Source organism: Pan troglodytes, chromosome 5 (genome assembly GCF_028858775.2).
Source record: "Pan troglodytes isolate AG18354 chromosome 5, NHGRI_mPanTro3-v2.0_pri, whole genome shotgun sequence".
In the NCBI taxonomy this organism is placed as follows: Eukaryota; Metazoa; Chordata; class Mammalia; order Primates; family Hominidae; genus Pan; species Pan troglodytes.
In genome coordinates this window covers 147945577-147966986 of record NC_072403.2, presented here as the reverse complement: position 1 = coordinate 147966986, position 21410 = coordinate 147945577, and the positions used below count along the sequence as shown (strand labels likewise).

General features: G+C 40.1%; 1 protein-coding gene across 3 annotated transcripts in view; it reads right to left on the bottom strand.

Moving 5' to 3' along the window:
- Positions 1-21410, bottom strand: part of PDE7B (phosphodiesterase 7B) — a 686767-nt gene that overhangs the window by 81663 nt on the left and 583694 nt on the right. For all 3 annotated transcript variants that reach the window (XM_063812658.1, XM_003311504.6, XM_001157383.8), the window contains one exon: positions 6478-6561. In XM_063812658.1, the coding sequence (XP_063668728.1) occupies positions 6478-6561 (84 nt within the window). The remainder of the gene's footprint in view (positions 1-6477; positions 6562-21410) is intronic.

Below are 21410 nucleotides of genomic sequence, written 5' to 3'. Positions count from 1 at the left end.
TTTCCAAGACAGAGTTAATTATTCCCTTCTTGAACTCCTCTGAATCCCGTAGATGCATATATTTCTCATATTATGTATGCTGTTATTATACAGGCATGTATTATTTGGTGTATCACACCACATCAGAATGTATTTGTAAATAAATTGTAGATACAGTAGCTTATGCTACTGTAAATCCCTCAAGGGCAGTGGCCATGTCTCTTTCATCTTTGTATCTCCAGCACTGGTACAATGCCTACCATAGGAGGTGCTCCGTCGAGGGGCAGTAATAGGGAGAGTCGGGACATCGCCAACTCTGTCTTCTGCAAGCTAGTGGGCATTTCAGTGGTTAACCATCCTGCTGCCCTGGCACTTCCGCAGCTGAAGTGCTGGGAGCTTGCTGCCAGAAGCCCTGAGCGCACCATCATGGAGCAAGATCCAGCTGAGCCAGAAAGCACCACTACCACAGCCAGTGCCTTGCCTTTCTTCTAGAGGAAGGTAAATATTGAACTTTGAAATTGTAGGGTGTTACCTTGGCACTCACAAGTGTGAGGAGAAGTCTGAACAAGTCCCAGCGGACACCTCCCTTCTCCGCTTGGGGAACACAGGGCTGGGGGTGGGATAGCATCTTCTCAGCATGACTGAATTCAAATCATCCAATGACATTTTAGTTCAGATTCTTTGCATTTTGTGTAGTTCTTATAGGTGACGGGAAAAGGTATCTGTAAGGTTACTAAAAGGCTGTAACTGTCTGCCAAGAATTCTCTCATAGGAAATGGAGTCTGGAAGGAAACTGTCCCTCCATCTTTAAGATGGGGCTATCACTTAGGGCCAGATGATTTCCAGCATACTGAGTGGCTTTTGTTCAACAGTCCTTCATCGAGAGTGTGTTTTATATGTCAAAGAGAGTGTGTTTTATATGTCAAAGAAAGAATGGCTGCAGGGTATAATATGTTTTAGATGGCAGCTTTAAAAAAATATTTGAGTCTCTGGGTCACTTCTTCATAGAAAGGTTAAAAAATATATATGTTTGTATATATTGGTTCCATTTGGGAAATAATAAGTAAAGGGAAATATTTTTGTAGCTCTACTAAAATGACCTCATGCTTGTGCAGTTAAGACGACCCTGACAGGAGAGTCAAGTCTGAAGGAATAGCGCTTTAAAGATCAAGATTAGCACATTAACAGGCAGGAAAAGCCAAATAGCCAATTAACCTACTACTGCAAAGCCCAGAGGCTGGTCTGGAGCTCTGGGTTCTCTGTGGCAGTGGATACTTGGTGCCCTAAAACCTCAGGCTGAAGCTGTTTCTTTTCCTCAAGCTCCACAGTCCCTGAGCATGTTTTCTTTGTATGTCACTTCCTCTGCTGAGCCGGTGTGGAAATCACTTTGTGTTGCTCTGAGATGGTTGCCACGGGAACATCTCAACCTAGTCATTATCTACTCAGGCTGCTGATTATATTAAATCAGGAGACAGAGCTGTAGACGGGGCTGCTGGAGCCGCCTGCTCTGCAGAAGGTTGTAATTGCTTCTGCAACTCTCCCCTCTGGGTCCACAAGTCTCAGAACACTCTTCTCTACATTTTTTCCTCCTTTGTTTCCCCCCTACAAACAGAATTAGTAAATGAAATAAATCTATAGGAAATCGACATTGGGAGAATACAGCCGTTACTTTTCCGTCACTCCAGTTCTCTGTGTTAGGACATCATCTGGAATAAAAACAATTGTCCCCCTTTTCTCTCTGTTCTGGCTCTCTATGCTTAGGTGTAAAGATAACAGTCTTTAAAGATCTATCTTTCCTATGTCCCACACAAACAGTGCTGAGGCCACAGTTTCCTGCTATTTATCCAGAGAAGCTTCAAGAAGTTCATAGAGATGACTCTCTTCTAAATTGTGTAAAATAGAAACAGGAAATGAAATTAGCTTTTAATGAGTGTTATGTATTTCTATTGATCTAGATGAATCTCTTATGAAAATGATTTTCTAATCTTTATTCCTGGAATGCATATGATATGGTATTATTATTTTTAACTAACAAAATTGCACATATTTATGGTATACAACATATTTCAAGATCTATATGTATATATACACACACACATTGTGGAATGGCTAAGTAAAGCTAAATAACTTATGCATTACCTCACATACTTATTTTTTGTGATGAGATCATTTAAAACCTACTCTGTTAGCAATTTTCAAATATACGTTTGTTATTAACTATAGTCACAATATTATACAATAGATCTTTTAAACTTATTCCTGCATGTGATCTTTGAGAAGCATTAAATTGAAATACTCTTTTTTGGGAAAACCTATATAAGCAGTTGGCCTTGTAATTTAGTGTCCAAATCAGGACACTCTGGGAATGAAAGATGGCACTATTAATAAATACTCCTGAACAACAGGTGCAAACTAGGACTATGCCAGGCAAACCAAGAGTCACCTTATATGCAGAAAACAGGTACATGAAATTGGTAGTACTGTGTTTCCCTCTGCCCCAAACATGTGCTTCCCCTCCCCGCAAAAATAATCTCTTCCAGAAGAATGTGCAAGTAGAAATTATAATTTTAAATTGGAATTTAAAATCTGCATCAATAACGGAGGTTCCCTCTCTGTTTATTCTTCTGTTCATAAAAATTTAGTCAATGTGAGTCCATTCTTGAAAGTAAAGTGATGGCACTGGAAATTGAACAGAAAAAAAAAAAGACATTAACAAAGATAAACACACTGGACTGAATGTGCTTGTGGCTTTGTCAAAAAGCTCTCTTGAATCTGTTTAAAAAAATCTAAGTTAAGGATTGGCAACCTTGTTCTGTAAAGGGCCATAGGGTGAGTATTTTGGGGTTTGTGGGGGGCGGTTTGTAGACCACACGGTTTCTGTGCAACTACTTTGCCACTGTTTCAGTGACAGCATTCATAGATGTCATATAAACAAATGGGCATAGCAATATCCCAGTAAAATTTTATTTACCAAAACAGGCAGGAGGAGGGGACAGATTTGGTGTGTGGACAGTCATTTGTCCACTTCTGTTCTAGTTATCCATTTTAACGCCTAGAAACTTTGTTCTGGTTGAAGACAAGTAATTTTAGATTTTAATTCTGATGTCCTCTGCCCTCCTGTGACAAACTGGGGCTGTGACTAATGGGACCAATGGGGAAATGCACGGGCCTCACTATTTAGTATATATTTCTGCTCTTGCGTGCTCCAGTGATTCAATGCATATACTGAGGTGGGTGGGGGAGGGACACCCACCCAGCGACACTTTGGAAAGGGGATGGCAGTTGTGTGGGTTTCACTAACATTTTGGAAGAAAGGCTGCAGGGATGCAGAGCTGGGGAGTGACGGCTATGGTGATTTGGTTTTTCCTATAAATGGTTTAAAAAAATCCTAGATTAGATTTTACTGTGGGAGAGAGAACAAAACTGCAAGCACCCGAGGAAAATGAAGTTTGGGGTCTGTGCCCACACTGGGAAAAACTTGACTCAAAATTAAGGTAAGTGATCTAAAGAATCACTTTAAACTAGTTCAGCTCTTACAGTGTAGAATAAGAATGAGCTGGTAAAAAGAAAAGTTCTACGAGAAAATCCCCAAATGTCCCAAGATGTTTCCCTTTAGGCATAAAGCACACACTAGCAACTCAGGCAAACCACAACAAGGATGTGAATGATATTAAAGAGAATTAAATAGACAGTATATGAAGTAGTAGGAGATATGACATATATACCTTATGTGACTGTGCATAACACAGATGTTCATACATCTCTGCTCCACGGTGACAAGCTGTTGTAATTGCAAACTAAGTTAGGAACCGTGGAGGGCGACCACAGTAATGTTATCTGTTCTACTTTCAACTCACCAACGGGGTCTTTGGTGCATTATACCAAGAGGTAAATCGTATCACAAAGGAAAATCTTAGAGGCCTTCATTCCTACCCGTGTTGTTCAGTTAAACACAGGGGATGATTTACATTCATAGTTATTTAATATAATGTTTTCGAGGAGACCCTTTAATAATTGGTAAGTTAACTATAGTTAGTAAATGATCAATAGCAATTGATTGTCTTTAGGATCTGATAGTCTATTTAGGGATAAAGAGAAGACTGTCTTTAGGATCTTATAGTCTTTTTGGGGTGTGTTTGATACATTAAAAAAACTGAAGACCACCTATAAAGGAAAATATGCTAAAGGAAAATTAATATTGCATCTGCAATATGTTACAGAGTAAGAGACATGGGTGAAAGAGTTATCCGGAATGGAATGCTGAGGAGACCCTAAAGGGAATTTCAGGGTGGATGGCCAGCACTGTCACTCGATGAGTGGAGGGTTGTGAGTACCAGGTGGGGTGAAATGGGGGTAGAGGGGCAGGCAGCATCCAGGGTCAGGGAAATGAGGCTGGGGTTGAGCCCAGGTGCTCAGAAGTCCTGGAGGATCTCCAGCAGAGGGAAGACAGGATAGCAGCTGCTGGCAGATGATCTCTTACATGGTGAACAATATGACACTGAATTATTATCTGCAATGAGTTTCTCTTTAAATGTTATTTATTTTTGCAGTTGTTTTTCAGATTACAAAAGTAAAAGAGGCAAATTGTAAAAAAAAAAAAGTGTTGCAGAATCCTATGATGTAGATAATTAAATATTCCACTGTCCCACCTGCAAACATAACCACCATTAGCAGTAAAGTTGCTTATTAACACTGGGATTAAGGTTTTAAAATAATGAAACTTTGGAATTATAAACAGAAATATCCCCTTATTTTCCTGATTCCTTTGTGGTTCATATTAGAAACCATGAACTAACACTCATCTACTATTGAAAAGAGGGCTTTCGGTTGTTTTCTCCCTCCGACTTTCAAAATGGGATGCCGTTGGAGCGTTCTGGTCTATATGAAACAGTGAAATGGAACCCCTTGCTCATCCTTGTCCTGCTTGGAGAAACCACATGCCTAGGACCTGGAAATCCACTCAGTCTAGAGACTGTCAAAGGTGTAACTTCCGTGGGTAGCTGGAACAGCCCATTCAGGGTATAAGGAAAGGTCAGAGAGACCAATAGAGCTCCCGCAGGCCGTATCCCATATTGCATTGGTCTAATGGCTCAATTCGGTCTTCCAAAAAGCATTTTTGAGGGTCTGGGTAGGGAAGGTTATCTCTAGTGTGGAAAGAATTACTCCAAGTCTCTGTGTCCCTGAAAGTGCTAAAAAAACAGACATTGCACATTGATATGGGAGATTAACAAGCCAGGAGAAATACAAACATGCCACCTACTATTGGCCTCTCAAGGATCGAAGGATCAGAAATAACAAGTTCTAATTTCTCCTAGTAATTTCCAGGGGTTGAAGTAAATCAAATTGCCTCTTTAGCTGAGCTTATTTATGTCAAAGGAAAGTAATATTCTTTGGGTATAATCTAGCACTTTGAAATTTATAGATGGGAAGTGATATGAGAACCAAACACTGAAAACCTTGGAGCGAATTGTGAAATTTATCCACTTGCTCTTCCACCTCCCCCACAAGTCTACAGTGAAGGATGATTATGATCGTTATAAGGCATGAAATCTGGAGGGATGACTGGTCACTGGTTTGGGTTTGCAAAGAAACCTAAGATTAAGAAAATTGTGGACCAAAGGTTGAGCAAAACTATTGATGAGGAGCAGTTTAGGGAGGGGAAGGTAGAAGTCAATGAACTTGTAAGATTCAAGGGAGAAAGCAGCAAGTGCTTTGGATTTTGCCCTGGTGAAGAGTTTTACCAGGAAGGCAAGAATAGACCTCAAGGATTTATATTAGACAAAGAAGTGAGAATTCCATAACAGGTAGGTTACTAAGGGCAACTGTAGAAGAGGTTTCCCTGTGGGGTTTTAAAAACAAAATGGAATCTCACCTAGTCTATCTCTGGCTGAAGGTAGAGAGAATGTGCTGGAAAATGAAAATAGTAGCTTCCCTGTATAGGGCATCACAGTTTTTGAGACTTACACTTTTTATACAAAAAATTTTATTCTTTTTGAGACACGCTGGAAGGCAGTGGTGCGATCCTGGCTCACTGCAGCCTTGACCTCCTGGGATCAAGCTATTCTCTCACCTCAGCCCCCAAATAAGTAGCTGGGACTACAGGCTGCGCCACCATACCCAGCTAATTTTTTGATTTTTTGTAGAGATAAGGTCTCACTCTGTTGCCCAACTCCTGGGCTGAAGCAATCCTCCCACCTTGGCCTCCCGAAGCGCTGGGATTACAGGCGTGAGCCACCATGCCTGACCAGAGATTTATACTTTTAAAGCTGACCTGATCTCATTTGACCCTCAGTGGAGCTCTGAGAGGCAGGGCAGGGCCAGAATTACTTCACTTGTGAGGAAATTCAAAGACAAAGGGTTAAGTTCTAGTTGGCAGAAGAGAGATTCAGGAAGGAAGGCAGACCCCAGAAGGTTTTGAAGTTCAGAGGGAAATGAGGATTTTTTTTTTTCTTTTTGAAGAAAACGTTTGTTCCTTTCCAGGTACACTTGATTACTCACTGTTAAGTAGGCGGAAGTCAATGAATGGGTAGGAGCCACGGCGTTCAGCAGGAACCCCCGTCTGACCCCTTAGTCGTATATCTCCTAGAAAACAGAAAATCCAAACAAAGGCTTGAAAACATTGCCACGTGCATTCACTTTTCCCCTGTAAATCCTCAATGAAACCAACCCCAGATGTCAGGAGAAAAATGGTTCCCATTCACCATACTGAAGAGAGTGCTATGTGGAAAGGGATATTTAATACTGAGTGTAATGAGGTTGGCAATACACTAACAAGGAATACAGGTCTCTTGTATGTGCTTAGAAGATGGGTCTGTGAAAATCACAGCAACTTACAAAGTTCCATAAAAAGACAAAAGTCTTTTTATGCTTCCCAGGGCCACAGAGACAAAGACTCTGAATCCAGAAGGACAAATGGGTGTTGCATTGTAGCTTTCATTCTTAAAAGTGTTAATCACCCAGACTATAATTTTTCTTTGTTCCAACACAATTGTTTTCTGACTGGCATCCACCTTTCTTTTTTCCAGATTGTATCATTAATGTGCTTTAGAATCGGCTCACAGGCAAGCCTTGCTCCAGACACTCGGCCACTCTTGCACACAGGACAGTCTGTAGAGTTTCTAGTACTTATTTATTTGTAGGTTTCCTTTATATGTATATATATATATTTCTTTCTTTTTTTTTTTTTTTTTTTGATATGGAGTCTCGCTTTGTTGCCAGGTTGGAGTGCAGTTGCACGATCTTGGCTCACTGCAACCTCTGACTCCCGAGTTCAAGCGATTCTCCTGCCTGAGCCTCCCGAGTAGCTGGGACTACAGGCACACGCCACCATGCCTAGCTAATTTTTGTATTTTTAGTAGAGACGGGGTATCACCATGTTGGCCAGGATGGTCTTGATCTTTTGACCTTGTGATCCACCCACCTCGGCCTCCCAAAGTTCTGGGATTACAGGCGTGAGCCACCACGCCTGGCTGGTTTCCTTTAATATTTAATATCTGTGTTCGTTTTCCTTTTTAGTATGTGTCCTGCCTTTCTCATCAGGGGAGGTAATGGAGTAGAGTGGAAAGAGCATGGACTTTAGAACACGGTAGGCCTTGGAGAAATCTGGCCCAGACGCTTGCTACTTGTGTGATCTTGGCAGATTTATTTCTCTGAGCCTCAGACGCCTCATTTATAAAATAAAGTTAAGACCCACTTCGAAGTGTCCTTGTCAGAGAACCTAAAATAATACTCACTGCCTGGCAATAAATGCTGGTTTGCTTCCTTCTAAACTCCTGCAAAGCAGGGATCATGCATATCATGTTATTTACATTTCTCCATAATAGCACTTTGAATGCTGTCTGGTACTTAGTGGATTCTAAGTGAATGTTCTCTGTTGACAAGAGTAGAAATAAAGACCAAATTCACCAGTTATTATATATAATATGGAATCAGAGGAGAGGTAGAAATACGTGAGACATAATGTGTCTCTGGAAGAACTGAATCAGGGAAGGTTTCAATTCCAGTAGTAATGGGTACACTCCCATAAATCACCTTTTTCCCGAAGTAAGGTGGCACTGGGGCCCCAGCCTGGGAGCCGAAAGGAAGAACAGTCCTCTCTCCTTCCTTTCCTAATTCCTGGAGGAACTCAGGGCCTGGGTGAGATCCCCATCAGCTGCAACTCATGCAACTGATATGCTTAAAATGTCCCTCATAGATGGGCCTTGAGTGTACTTGGGGTTGTAAAGTGCAAGCCATGAGCTCTTGGGCTGTTCTCTGCTTTGAATTTTACATTGGTGCCTTCTTCAATGCTTTGTATAATGTGATATTACATTGCCATATTGATATGAAAGAATATTGTAATTTATGGATAAATGTTATAAACCAAAGTGAGAGGAAGAGGAATAGATAGAAAAGTACTTTTATAGGTCTGAATATAAACTTACATCAATGAGGGTAAAGCTGTCAGCTTTAAAAAAAATGTACTTATGTATTTTAATATGGGGTGGCTGGTCAATAAAGGAAAGCTACCGAGAAAAGTTGAAGTGTTTTTCTCTCCTCGGCAGTTGTCTTGAACACCCTATGTTTACAAAGCACTTTCACAACATGACAGTATACTTATCTTCTTGGTTTTTCTCATTGGACCTTCATAATAACCCTGTGAGGAGAGACACCTTTATTCTCTTTACTTTATAAGTCAGAAAATAGAGGCTCAGAGAAGAATGGTTGTGAAGGACTACTATTCGCTCTGTAGTCCCAGTTAAGGGCACAAGCCCCTTAAAGTCCTGATATAGTAAATATTTATGGACTTTAATTGAGCTGCCTAAGTTTATGGTGCTTTCAGCTTATAGTCAGTGGGGTAGCACTTAAATCTAGGCTGTTAGACTTCATAGGCAGAGCTCTTTCCACAATACCATTGTTTTCTAACCTTATGATTAGAAACACACACCTTAGGGAGTGTGTAGACCTGGTTTTTAAAATGAAAAAAGAAATGAAAATCTTAGATCCTCACATAAAAGTAGTTGTAGTTTTAATATCAATTGAGAAAATACAGCATGTTAAAATGATAGACTCACTGACTTTAAATAAATTTATGTTTTATAATGGTAAGAAGGGAGACATATACAGTAAAAATGATGTATGGAGGAGACTGTATAGATTTTATCTACAAAGCTGGCTGGGCTTGTGGATTTGTTGACCTGTTGCTGTAATCTCATGGGCTCCTTCCAGCACTTTCACGCTCACCTTTTGGAAATCACTTCTCCATTAGTATTTTCTTCTCAGTATTACCAAAGAGTTCCTCTTGACTTTGTAGCCATGAGGCTACCATTTCCCCAGAAAGTGTCTGTGTAATATTGATGAAGTTTTTAATGCCTGTGACAGGATTTCTTCCTGGTCTTCACCTGACAATCTAGGGCAGAGGAGGCCCATTATTATGTAAAGTTTTAGATTTAGGGAAACTGAGGAAGAGTACCCTGTGGCCAAATGGATGAAGGGAGGGCAATACACTGGGAACTTGGGGGCTCCTGTACTGAGAGGACGAACATTTTGCCATCTTGGGTAACCCTGGATGAATCAGTAATCACTCTGAAGTCCAGTTGTCTAATATTTAAATTGCATAAATCATAGCAATTTTGTCTACATCACAGAGTTGTTGTAAGGAAATTATAAGGTATGTGAAAATAATATGGTAGATAACATTCATTGAATACTTATACTGTGCTGAGGATTTTACATGTATTATCTCACATCATCAACCCAACAACCCAAAGTAGCTGTTGTTATTATTATTATTTGACCATTTTGCAGATGAGGAAACAAAGCTAATGGAAATTTGATAATTTGTTCAGACTCATAGAGCTAGTAAGTGCAGAGCTTATGCTTAAACTCAGAACCGACTTGAAACCTCATGTTCTTAACCACTTTCCTATATTATCAAGACGAAAAATTGGTTAAACAGGTCAGCATTAACTTTTTCTTACGTAATGTATGCTTTGATTGCTGTTTGCCGATAAACCAAATGTACAGTCATGATGATTTGTGGAAAAAGAATACCAGGAGAATCCCACTCCCTTGATGAGTTCACGGTTCAATCAAAGAGCATTTCAGTGGAAATGGGCTGTACAAGCAAGACAACCAAATCCTGTCCTGGATCAACAAGGAATCTATTACTTTCAAGTAAGAAAGCAATTATTAAAAATATTCTTCAGCAGAACTGAAATTAGCTGGCAACAAATTTTCACACTGCACCCTACTTTGGGAAGAAGAGACAAGTAACAATGGAGCTAGGTGAGAGCAAAGATACCTAAACAAGCAAACAAACCCAAACAAATCGGCAATAACAACAAATAAGGAAACCATACCTGGAAGATTCCATTTCAGTGCTGACACTGTCCATAACTACACTGCACTTTGAGAAGCTGATTCCTCATAAACCTAACAATGCCCCTTTGGTGTAGTAAATAATCATTTTCAAAAGGATGAAATCATGTTAAAAATACCAGTAAGGCAGGAGGCAGGACAATTGTAAGTATGCTAACAATGCATCTGAGAAATTTCACAACATGAAAACAGTTCAATACAAACACACCAGACATTCCCAATCTGAAGCATTCTATGTAATGGAAGCGCTCATGTAGTAAGATTTATGTGTTAATGGTATATTTCTAATATAGAAAGTTTTCTTTCCTTCTCCCTGCTTTAAGGAGCCTGTTCTGATATTAAATTGCTTTAATACGCTGGTGGGAAGAGAGAATTAATTCAGTAACAACAGTCCTCAGAGGAGCAGAGGCTACTGGGCTGTTTTCCGAGGGACAGAACAAGCGGTGTCCTGCCTAGCTGCTTTTCCTGGCCCAGGGTCTCAGGCAATCATCTATTTACCTAAGGCCTTATATCCAAGCTAAACAATTATTTTGACTATTCATTGAGTCCTTGTTTAACTTAAGCAACTTGTTTTTTTCTTCTGGCATATGAAAGGTGCTGTGGAAGCTGGTAGGAAGCGTTGACAGCCTAGAGTCATGTCCCCAGTCTGTTCTTATTGTGTTCCAAAAGGAAACAAACAGCAGGGGCACTCTGATTTTGAAAGGGCTGCTGCTTTTTTTTTGCCCCTTCAGGCTGACAACATCCCATGTCATCCCCTGTACTGAAGGCTGCAAACAGGCTCAGAGCTGAGCTGAATTGCCCCAGGAGCCACGACCTGACCGGACGACAGCCCCTCACCCTCCCTGAGGACAGGGCTCCGGAATGGACCTCTTGCTTACTTGGCCTCTCACGCTGCCTCTGGTTAATAAAAGCTTGTGCTAGGAAGCAGATGTCTATGTAGCCTCTTATGTAACTGGCAAAGAGGGTGGAGACTCTGACAGCGATGACAACTTACAGTGGCTGAAACACAGGCCATGTGACAAGAACCAGACTCTGGCCCCTGTCGTGGTATGTCAAGGTCATTTCAGGGTGAGGAAAAGGTGTCAGGGACAGAGCAGTAGCTACTGGGCTTCCATGGCATCTGAGATGAATGAAGAAGATAGTGACATTCTTGGTATAAACAGGTTGCACGGAATATGGGATAGAGATTCATAGCAGGGGCATCACTGAGGAACCAGGAAGATGAGATAGTGCTGGTATCAGAAAGATGAAGCCGCAAAGCAGCCCAAATATGGTGGGAAAGAAGCAGCTCTCATGAAAGGTATTCCTTTGAGCTTGCTGAGCACATTACTAATTCATGTCACTGCCACCACTTGCAAAATAAAGACAGAGAAAACCCAGATCCCAAATCTCAGACAACTTTCACCATACTGCACATCTCAGCTAGAAGCTTTGTTTATTTCAGCTGACTACTCTCCAAATTAACTAAGTGAACGATTTCTCCTAAGATGTTTATCTGGCCTAAAAGAGAGGAGGAAGGTTGTGCAATTTAATCACTCCATAGATTTATGGGATAGCACAAGCAGCCAGTTCAGATAACTTAGGCAGAGATTATTGTTCCGAGTACCATGATCTTACAGGAGGGAGCCAAGATGGCTGATTAGACCCAAATTTCCCCTGTGGGGGTTCAATCTTCCACTTTCTTGAGTGACACTGGGCCTGCCTGGTCACTAAGGACTATGTGCTGAACTGGCTAAGTAGGAGGCTTCCTGTCCATTGTTCTGTTTCACTAGCTGTGTGTTCCTGGGCTGTCGGTGAGAGAGCTTTGTATGTAGGAAAGAGGCAAACCAGGAGTTAGTCGTCCAGAAACCACATTTTTCGCAAAAGGAATGAAACACAATTTTCTTTGCATGTGAAAAAAGTTCTTTCTTCTCTTCTTAAAAATCTTGATTTGTATATAAAAATCAGAGAAAAGGGAAATTTCACTAAGTTAGAGTCGCCAAACAATACTGCACCACTTTGCATCTTTAGCTTAGAATGATGACTTTCTGACAAATGTGCATTTTGGAACTTGAATGCTGAAAAGTGAATATGTAAATAGTAGTGTGTTTGTTTTCTAAAGAAGGTAAGGCAGGTTTTAGACTAGTGTCAACAAGAGCTATCCTCATTTTTCAGCTTGATAGTTTTTCAGAGGGAAAATGAGAAAAAAGTAAGCTTCAATCACCAGGAACATAGGAGTCTCATAAAAAAAGATATTGAACAAGAAGCAGTGGGAATGCCCAAGGAGAATTTCAAAAGCTGTAAAAGACCTTAAAAGAACACAAAGACATGTCTTCTTATAAAGGTTGGGTAGAAGGAGAACAACTTGAGGAGTCAACTTGGGGACTATGAAATCTGGGTCTGCCTTCAGTAATGAAAACACGGATGGGTGTAAGATTACGCATCATTCACGTATTTCTGGGATAATACTTTTAATCTCCAGAATTTCCACCAAGCAAAGTTCGTTGTTTTTTAGAAATGCATTATATATAAATTGCTTAGCACAGTGCCTGGCACATAGTTGGTATTCAAAAACCAGTAGCTATTGTTCTTACTTAGTTACCATTCTTCCGATAGATATTCTGTGTTCCTTCCCGAACCCCCACCCACCCCCTACCAGCTCCTTAATTGTTGGTATTTTTAGGAGGATTTTCTAAATGTCAGGATCTGTTTGAAGGGCTTTATGTGTATGAGCACCTTTAGTCCTTGTGACAAGCCCCAGGCATAGGTGTGTGCATCATCCCCACTGTCCTGAGGAGCACAGAGAGCTTATAAAGTGACTAAATTGGGATTCCAGGTGCCCTCGGGAGCCCTCGCTCTCTAAAGCACTCCTGCACGTGGCCAGCATCTCCATTCTCCACAACAGAGACCAGGAACAACTACGCATGATGTACTTCATAGGTCCCTTCAGTCTTCTCAGGCTATGTTTCTTCTCTCTCTGCTGGACATGACAGGGTTAATAAAAGTGAGCACCAAAACCATGTCCTGAGGAAAACCGAACATTTATCCTGGTGTTTCTTCACAGCAACATTATAAGCCCAGGACAACAGGTGTGCTGTGGACCACAGCTCGGGACCCATGAACCCCTAGTGGTGCAGGTTAGACTACAGGAAGATGTAGACTCCACTGGAGTGTGTAGGTATCTTGCAGTTTGGTAGAACATTTAGATATGGGAGTCAGCAAAGGGGCCAGTTTTTGGGCAGGCTGAGGGGATCCTAAACTAATTCAGTTCATTTCAACAAATGCTTATGCAAAACATTACACAAAATGTTGAAAAGTAGGCGAAGACAGAAATAGAAACTACCATTGGAGAATACTACAAACACTTCTACACAAATAAACTAGAAAACCTGGAAGAAATGGATAGATTCGTGGACACATACACCCTCCCAAGACTAAAGCAGGAAGAAGTGGAATCTCTGAATAGACCAATAACAGGTTCTGAAATTGAGGCAATAATGAATAGCCTACCAACCAAAAAAAGTCCAGGACCAGATGAATTCACAGCCGAATTCTACCAGAGGTACGAAGAGGAGCTGGCAACATTCGTTCTGAAACTATTCCAATCAATAGAAAAAGAGGAAATGCTCTCTAACTCATTTTATGAGGCCAGCATCATCCTGATAGCAAAGCCTGGCAGAGACACAACAAAAAAAGAGAATTTTAGACCGATATCCCTGATGAACATTGATGCAAAAATCCTAAATAAAATACTGGCAAATCAAATCCAGCAGCACATCAAAAAGCTTATCCACCACGATCAGGTCGACTTCATTCCTGGGATGCAAGGCTGGTTCAACTTACGCAAATCAATAAATGTAATCCATTACATCGACAGAACCAACGACAAAAACCACATGATTATCTCAATAGATGCAGAAAAGGCCTTAGACAAAATTCAGCCTTTCATGCTAAAAACTCTCAATAAACTATGTATTGATGGAACGCATCTCAAAATAATAAGAGCTGTTTATGACAATCCCTCAGCCAGTATCATACTGAATGGGCAAACCTGGAAGCATTCCCTTTGAAAACCAGCACAAGACAAGGATGCCCTCTCTCACCACTCCTATTCAACATAGTATTGGAAGTTCTGGCCAGGGCAATCAGGCAAGAGAAAGAAATAAAGGTATTCTATTAGGAAAAGAGGAAGTCAAATTGTCTCTGTTTGCAGATGACATGATAGCATATTTAGAAAACCCCACAGTCTCAGCCCAAAATCTCCTTAAGCTGATAAGCAACTTCAGCAAAGTCTCAGGATACAAAATCAATGTGCAAAAATCACAAGCATTCCATACACCACTAACAGACAAACAGAGAACTAAATCATGAACTCCCATTCACAATTACTACAAAGAGAATAAAATACCCAGGAATCCAACTTACAAGGGATGTGAAGGACCTCTTCAAGGAGAATTACAAACCACTGCTCAACGAAATAAAAGAGGACACAAATAAATGGAAAAACATTCCATGCTCATGGATAGGAAGAATCAATATCGTGAAAATGGCCATACTGCCCAAGGTAATTTATAGATTCAATGCTATCCCCATCAAGCTACCACTGACTTTCTTCACAGAATTGGAAAAAATTACTTCAATTTCATATGGAACCAACAAGGAGCCTGCATAGCCAAGACAATCCTAAGCAAAGAGAACAAAGCTGGGGGCATCACGTTACCTGACTGCAAACTATACTACAAGGCTACAGTAACCAAAACGGCATGGTACTGGTACTGAAACAGATACATAGACCAATGGAACAGAACAGAGGCCTCAGAAATAACACCACACATCTACAACCATCTGATCTTTGACAAACCTGACAAAAACAAGCAATTGGGAAAGGATTCCCTATTTAATAAATAGTGCTGGGAAAACTGGCTAGCCATATGTAGAAAGCTGAAACTGGATCCCTTCCTTATACCTTATACAAAAATTAACTCAAAATGGATTAAAGACTTAAATGTAAGGCCTGAAACCACAAAAACCCTAGAGGAAAACCTAGGCAATACCATTCAGGACACATGCATGGGCAAAGACTTCATGACTAAAACACCAAAAGCAATGGCAAAAAAAGCCAAAATAGACAAATGGGATCTAATTAAACTAAAGAGCTTCTGCACAGCAAAAGAAACTATCATCAGAGTGAACAGGCAACCTACAGAATGGGAGAAAATTTTTGCAATCTATCCATCTAACAAAGGGCTAATATCCAGAATCTACAAAGAACTTAAACAAATTTACAAGAAAAAAAAACAACCCCATCAAAAAGTGGACAAAGGATATGAACAGACACTTCTCAAAAGAAGACATTTATGCAGCCAACAGACATATGAAAAAATGCTCATCATCACTGGTCATCAGAGAAATGCAAATCAAAACCACAATGAGATACCATCTCATGCCAGTTAGAATGGCAATCATTAAAAAGTCAGGAAACAACAGATGCTGGAGAGGATGTGGAGAAATAGGAATGCTTTTACACTGTTGGTGGGAATGTAAACTAGTTCAACCATTGTGGAGGACAGTGTGGCGATTCCTCAAGGATCTAGAACTAGAAATACCATTTGACCCATCAATCCCATTACTGGGTATATACCCAAAGGATTATAAATCATGCTGCTATAAAGACACATGCACAGGTATGTTAATTGCAGCACTATTCACAATAGCAAAGACTTGGAACCAACCCAAATGTCCATCAATAATAGACTGGATAAAGAAAATGTGGCACATATATGCCATGGAATACTATGTAGCCATAAAAAAAGGATAAGTTCATGTACTTTGCAGGGACATGGATGAAGCTGGAAACCATCATTCTCAGCAAAATATCACAAGGACAGAAAACCATACACTGCATGTTTTCACTCATAACTGGGAGTTAAATGATGAGAACACATGGACACAGGGAGGGGAACATCACACACTGAGGCCTGTTGGGGGGGTGGGGGGCTGGGGAAGGGATAGTGTTAGGAGAAATACCTAATGTAAATGACGAATTAATGGGTGCAGCAAACCAACAATGTACGTGTATACCTATGTAACAAACCTGCACGTTGTGCTCATGTACCCTAGAACTTTAAGAATAATAATAATAAAAAAAAAGAAAAGTAGGTGAGGAAAAGGGAAATGCAAAGGTTCATAAGATGTCCTCTTGGCACTCAGATAATTAACAATCCAGAAGACAGTCACATAAGTGAGTTGATATGGTATAAGCTAGGAGAAGTCTCACTTGTAATGATACTGAAATATTTGGGTTTGGGTTCCTCTCTCAGAAGCATTGTGAGGCTTTATGATTTTATATGGATAAGTAACTTGGAAATATCTGGGTTTAAATGGCTCCCTAGCAATCCCATAAAGTGTTCTTATTAGAATTGAAAGAAAATCATTTACTGTTAAATTTTAAAACTAAATATAATTTTTACATTTAAAAGTCCTTCTTCTAGATTGATGATCAAAGATTTACTTAGACTCTTACACTGTGTCTCCAGTAAGCAGATTTCTCTGAGTATAGGCCAACAATTTAAATTAATAACGCTCTTTTCAGAAACTAATGTTATTAGGAAAAGATATTCTTCTGATCTGATGAGTGTACTACCTCTCCATTTTGAGTGTCCATTTTCTTTGTAGTCTACTCTCTCTTCTTCCTTTCCTTTCTTTGCCTTCTTCCTCTCTCTCCTTCCCCACTTCTCTTCCTGTATGTGTGTGTGTGTGTGTGTGTGTGTGTGTGTGTGTATATATATATATATATATATTTCCCCCCCCCCCAGGAACTAAAGAGAGTTATATTGTGTTATAAAAGTAACAATGTTCTTCTTCACTTTGCCAGGGAGGTTGCTGTGAGGTTCCCTTAAGGGGTGATGTTTGATCTGAGAGCTGGTAAATGAACAGGAGTTAATTTAAGGTGAACATATGTTGTCTTGTCTGGCATAATTAGTTATAGTGCCACCTTCACACTCAAAAGTATTCTGCTTTAGAACATACCTTGCATGGTCACCCTGAGTGCAGGAATCTAGGCTGTGGGGGCTTATTCAGAGGACCTGTGGCAGGAAGATGGCTTATCGGAGAGATCATAACAAAGCCAAGTGTGACATAGCAAGGAGAACAAGGTCGGCGGGATGAGACACGGTGCAAAATGAGGCTGGAGAAGTGTTAGTACTTTGTAGGATAGGCTCTAAAAGATGACTTTAACAGACTTAGGATGATTAAAGAAAACACTTAGGATGACTTAAGAGAATTCCTGAGAGAATTAGAAAGTCATGAAATGATTTTAATAGAAGGATAATGTGTTCAGATTTGTGTATTAAAAACAACTTTGGGTGCAGTATGGAGAAAGGAATGGAAGGGTAAAGAATGACTAGGTAGGAAATCATTTTAAGAGTCCAGGTGAGAAAAGATGGTAGTTTGTAGGGTGCTGATGCTGGGAGAGGGAAGTGAATAGGTTTTAGAGATGTGTAGGAGGTAAAACTGACATGGTAAGAAATTTCATATAAGGGCTGAGGGAGAGGTAAGTATCAAGGATCATTCCTAGATTTCTGGTTTGCATAACTGGATGACTGATTGTGCTAGTCACAGAAAAAGGGAATTCTAGAAGGACCCAGTTTGTGGAAAGAAATACATGCCCTCAAGAGATTTCAAAGCAAAAATGTCAAGTAACCAGTTGGACATACGGGTCTGGGGCTTAGGGGGAATTTCTGGGATGGAGATACAAATTTATAAATCAAATAAAACTATGGGTCATCATGAAGTTGCCTAGGAAATGAGCGAGAAGTGAATAGGGTCTAGCATCCAGCCTTGAGTATCTGTAACATTTAATCACTTGTTGGAGGAGGAGGAGTCTGTAAAGGAGAAGTGGGAGTCAGAGATAGGAGGAAAACCAGAATTGTGTCATGGAAGAGAGTGCTTCAAGAGCAAGGGAGTGGTTTCCAGATGGATTTTGTGGAAGAAGCACAACTGAAATTGCGATTGAACAAAGTCCATTGGATTTAGTTGAGTGACTGAAGTGAGTGAGTGAGAGAGAGACACAGAGAGAGAGAGAGAGAGAGAGAGAGAGAGAGAAGCATAGTCCTTTGGGCATCACATGGAGTTGGGGAACAAGGAAGGTTTTATTAAGGAGCTGATACTTAAATGGATCTTGAATGATAAGTAAAATTTCAAAAAGCAGCACTTTATTGTATTGGCTTGCAATTGGTCAACTATGATCACTGAAATGACATTCTTAGAAAATTATGCTGATCTTAAGAATAACAGTAATTTCTAAAAATGTTATTAATAATAAAATATAATTTGAAAACTGAGGCTAGAATAGTCTATGTCATGAAAATACCTGTAAATTTTTGCAAAATGTAGTGATAACCTGTCTAACCACTTCCTATCTTTAAATATACTCCAAGAAAAAAAGTACAATGAGAAACACTGCCAAAAAAAAAAAAAAAGCATTCATTGGGAAGGAAAAGATGGGCACACTGATGAGAATAAATGTAACTAGTAAGATAAAATACCAAGTAGATCCCAATATCACGGATAATTTCTTGTTTTTTTGAACTTTGAATAATTTGAGAGAAGCATTTTTATGTATTGTTTGTTTTTATGTGCTTCTGAACTTCCTGATTCTGGCCGGGAACAAGGACAAACTTGCCAAATACTGCAAGAAAAGATGTTGCTGATCACGGATAGGAAATACTCCAAGTCCCAGGAGATAGTCTGTTCTTAGGAGACTTCCACACCAAGTCTGCTGACCAGAGAAGGACCACTCAACCACCACACTCTCCGCTGGAGCCCACTCAGCACCAGGAAGTATTTGGGAGTTCTTCATTCCAGACATCTGTGCCAACATGGCACTTGGGATTCTTTTAAACTCCAAGTGTTGTTCATTTTTTGTTTGTTTTTCAGGAAGGAAACAGATGGCAAAACCTAGACTTGGTAGGGAAGTGATTGAATTGATTATATTATACCCATGTTATAGAATGCAGTTATTAAACACAGTAACATATATTTCTATAGTAATAGCAAGCATTTATTGAACCTTGAGTGTGTGCTAGGTAATAGTTTAAAATACTTTTCTTGAATTAACTCATGTAATCGTCTCAGCTCCCTTAGATCAGTGCTATTATCAATATCATCCTCTGAGAGACAAAGCTGTTAAATTACTTTGCCCAGATGACATGGCCAGTGAGTATGGAGACAGACCGGAAATTAAGGTGACTAGCTCCACAGCCTGTGCCCTTAACTAATGTGGTGCAATCTCTGTTTAAAGATGTCTTGAGCTGACAGCCATGATCTATTGTTAAGGGAAGATGAGTATTATTAATACATAGTATTTTGAAATCGTATCACAAAGAAGTCAATGGCATGAAAAGTGATCCATTCCCTCTGTGACCTTGGTAAGTCCTACCCATTCTGGGCCTCATCCGATCCTCTGTTTCTTTAAGTAGGGATCTGCTCTGTATACCTCACAGAGGGTAGGAATCAATGAAATCACATGGGTAAAACTGGATAAAACTGCTTTGCCAATCACTTTGTAATAAAATTTTATTTTTAAGAGTATTCTTATTGATATTACCATATAAATATAGAACATATGTATTACATAAATACGATATTGCATATTATACTTTATATAGCATATAAATCATATTATTGATACTGTTATAAAAATCTAGGTCAGTGTTAAAGTGTGTTTAAAGGGAAGAACATTATTTGATAAGCAATTAAACATTATGTGAATTAAAGGGTATTATCAAATTTGGGAAACATGCAGGTTTATCAAAATTATTTTTTTTAATTGTAGAATTTCTCAGACCCTTCAGTATGTTAATGTGTACTGAATAGCCAAGAAAGTGAGATCATATAGCATTTCTCAAATACATTCATCTATGAAACGTGTTTTCCAAGTTTCTGCTGAGATGACTGTTTTGGGGAAAATAATTAGGTAGATACTGCTGTATGTGGAGCGTGTGTGTGTAAAATACTTAGAGATCCCCTAGCTCCATTCTCTGGTATCATCACCCTTTGCATCCTTGTCTGCATGACTAGGTCTATACCTGTGGTTCTAATTTCTTTTTTGGACTGTAGACCAACTGGATGTTTATTCATTTATTCCACAAACATGTTTTTGTTTGCCTACTATGTGCCAGGCTCTGTTCTAGATTCTCGGAATATAGCAGTGAACAAAACAGATAAAACGTGCCTGCCCCTGTGGGACTGAGATTCTAGTGGGGAAGACAGACAATAAACAAAGTCAATAAGTAAATTGCCCTCTATAGGGAAATAATGTAAGTGCTATGGGGAGAAATAAGCAGGGAAGGGATGAGGGAGTGCTGGGTGGACTCCACTGTGCAGGGGTGGGGTAGGTCTGCAGTTTCAACAGGGCAGGACCTCAGAAGGCCACACTGAGGTGACATGGAGCAAAGACTTGAATGAAATGTGGGAGAAGCCAGGAGACTATCTGGGAGGAGCATTTCAGGCTCAGGGAACAGCAAATCCAGGACAACAAGGAACATGCCTGGTACTTTCTGGAAACAGCAAGGGGGCCAACATGGTGGAGCAGGGAGAGTGAGGTGCAGGAGTGTGAGGGGATGAGGGCAAGGAGTTAACAAGTGTGAAGAAGGTGGTAGTAGGTCTGAACATGTTCCTCTAAAATTCATGTTGAAACTTAATCCCCAATAGGTGATATTAAGAACTGAGGCCTTTTGGGAAGTGATTAAGTCTTGAGGGCTCTGCCCTCCGTGAATGGAACTATAAAAAAGGTTGAAGGGAGCTGGCTTGCCCCTTGCACCACAAGAGGACACATAGAAGGTGCTGTCTTGTGAGGCAGAGAGCATGCCCTCCCCAGACAGAGAACCTGTTGGCACCTTGATCTTGGACTTCCCAGCCTCTAGAACCACAGGTAAGAAATTTCTCTTGTTTATGAATTACCCAGTCTAAGGTATTTGGCTATAGCAGTCTGAAGGGACTAGACTAAGAAAGGAGGAGAGTGGCAGATAGTTTAGAGACTTAGAGTGAAACAGAAGACAGGAGAATTTTGAATGAGAAAGTGACATGATCTA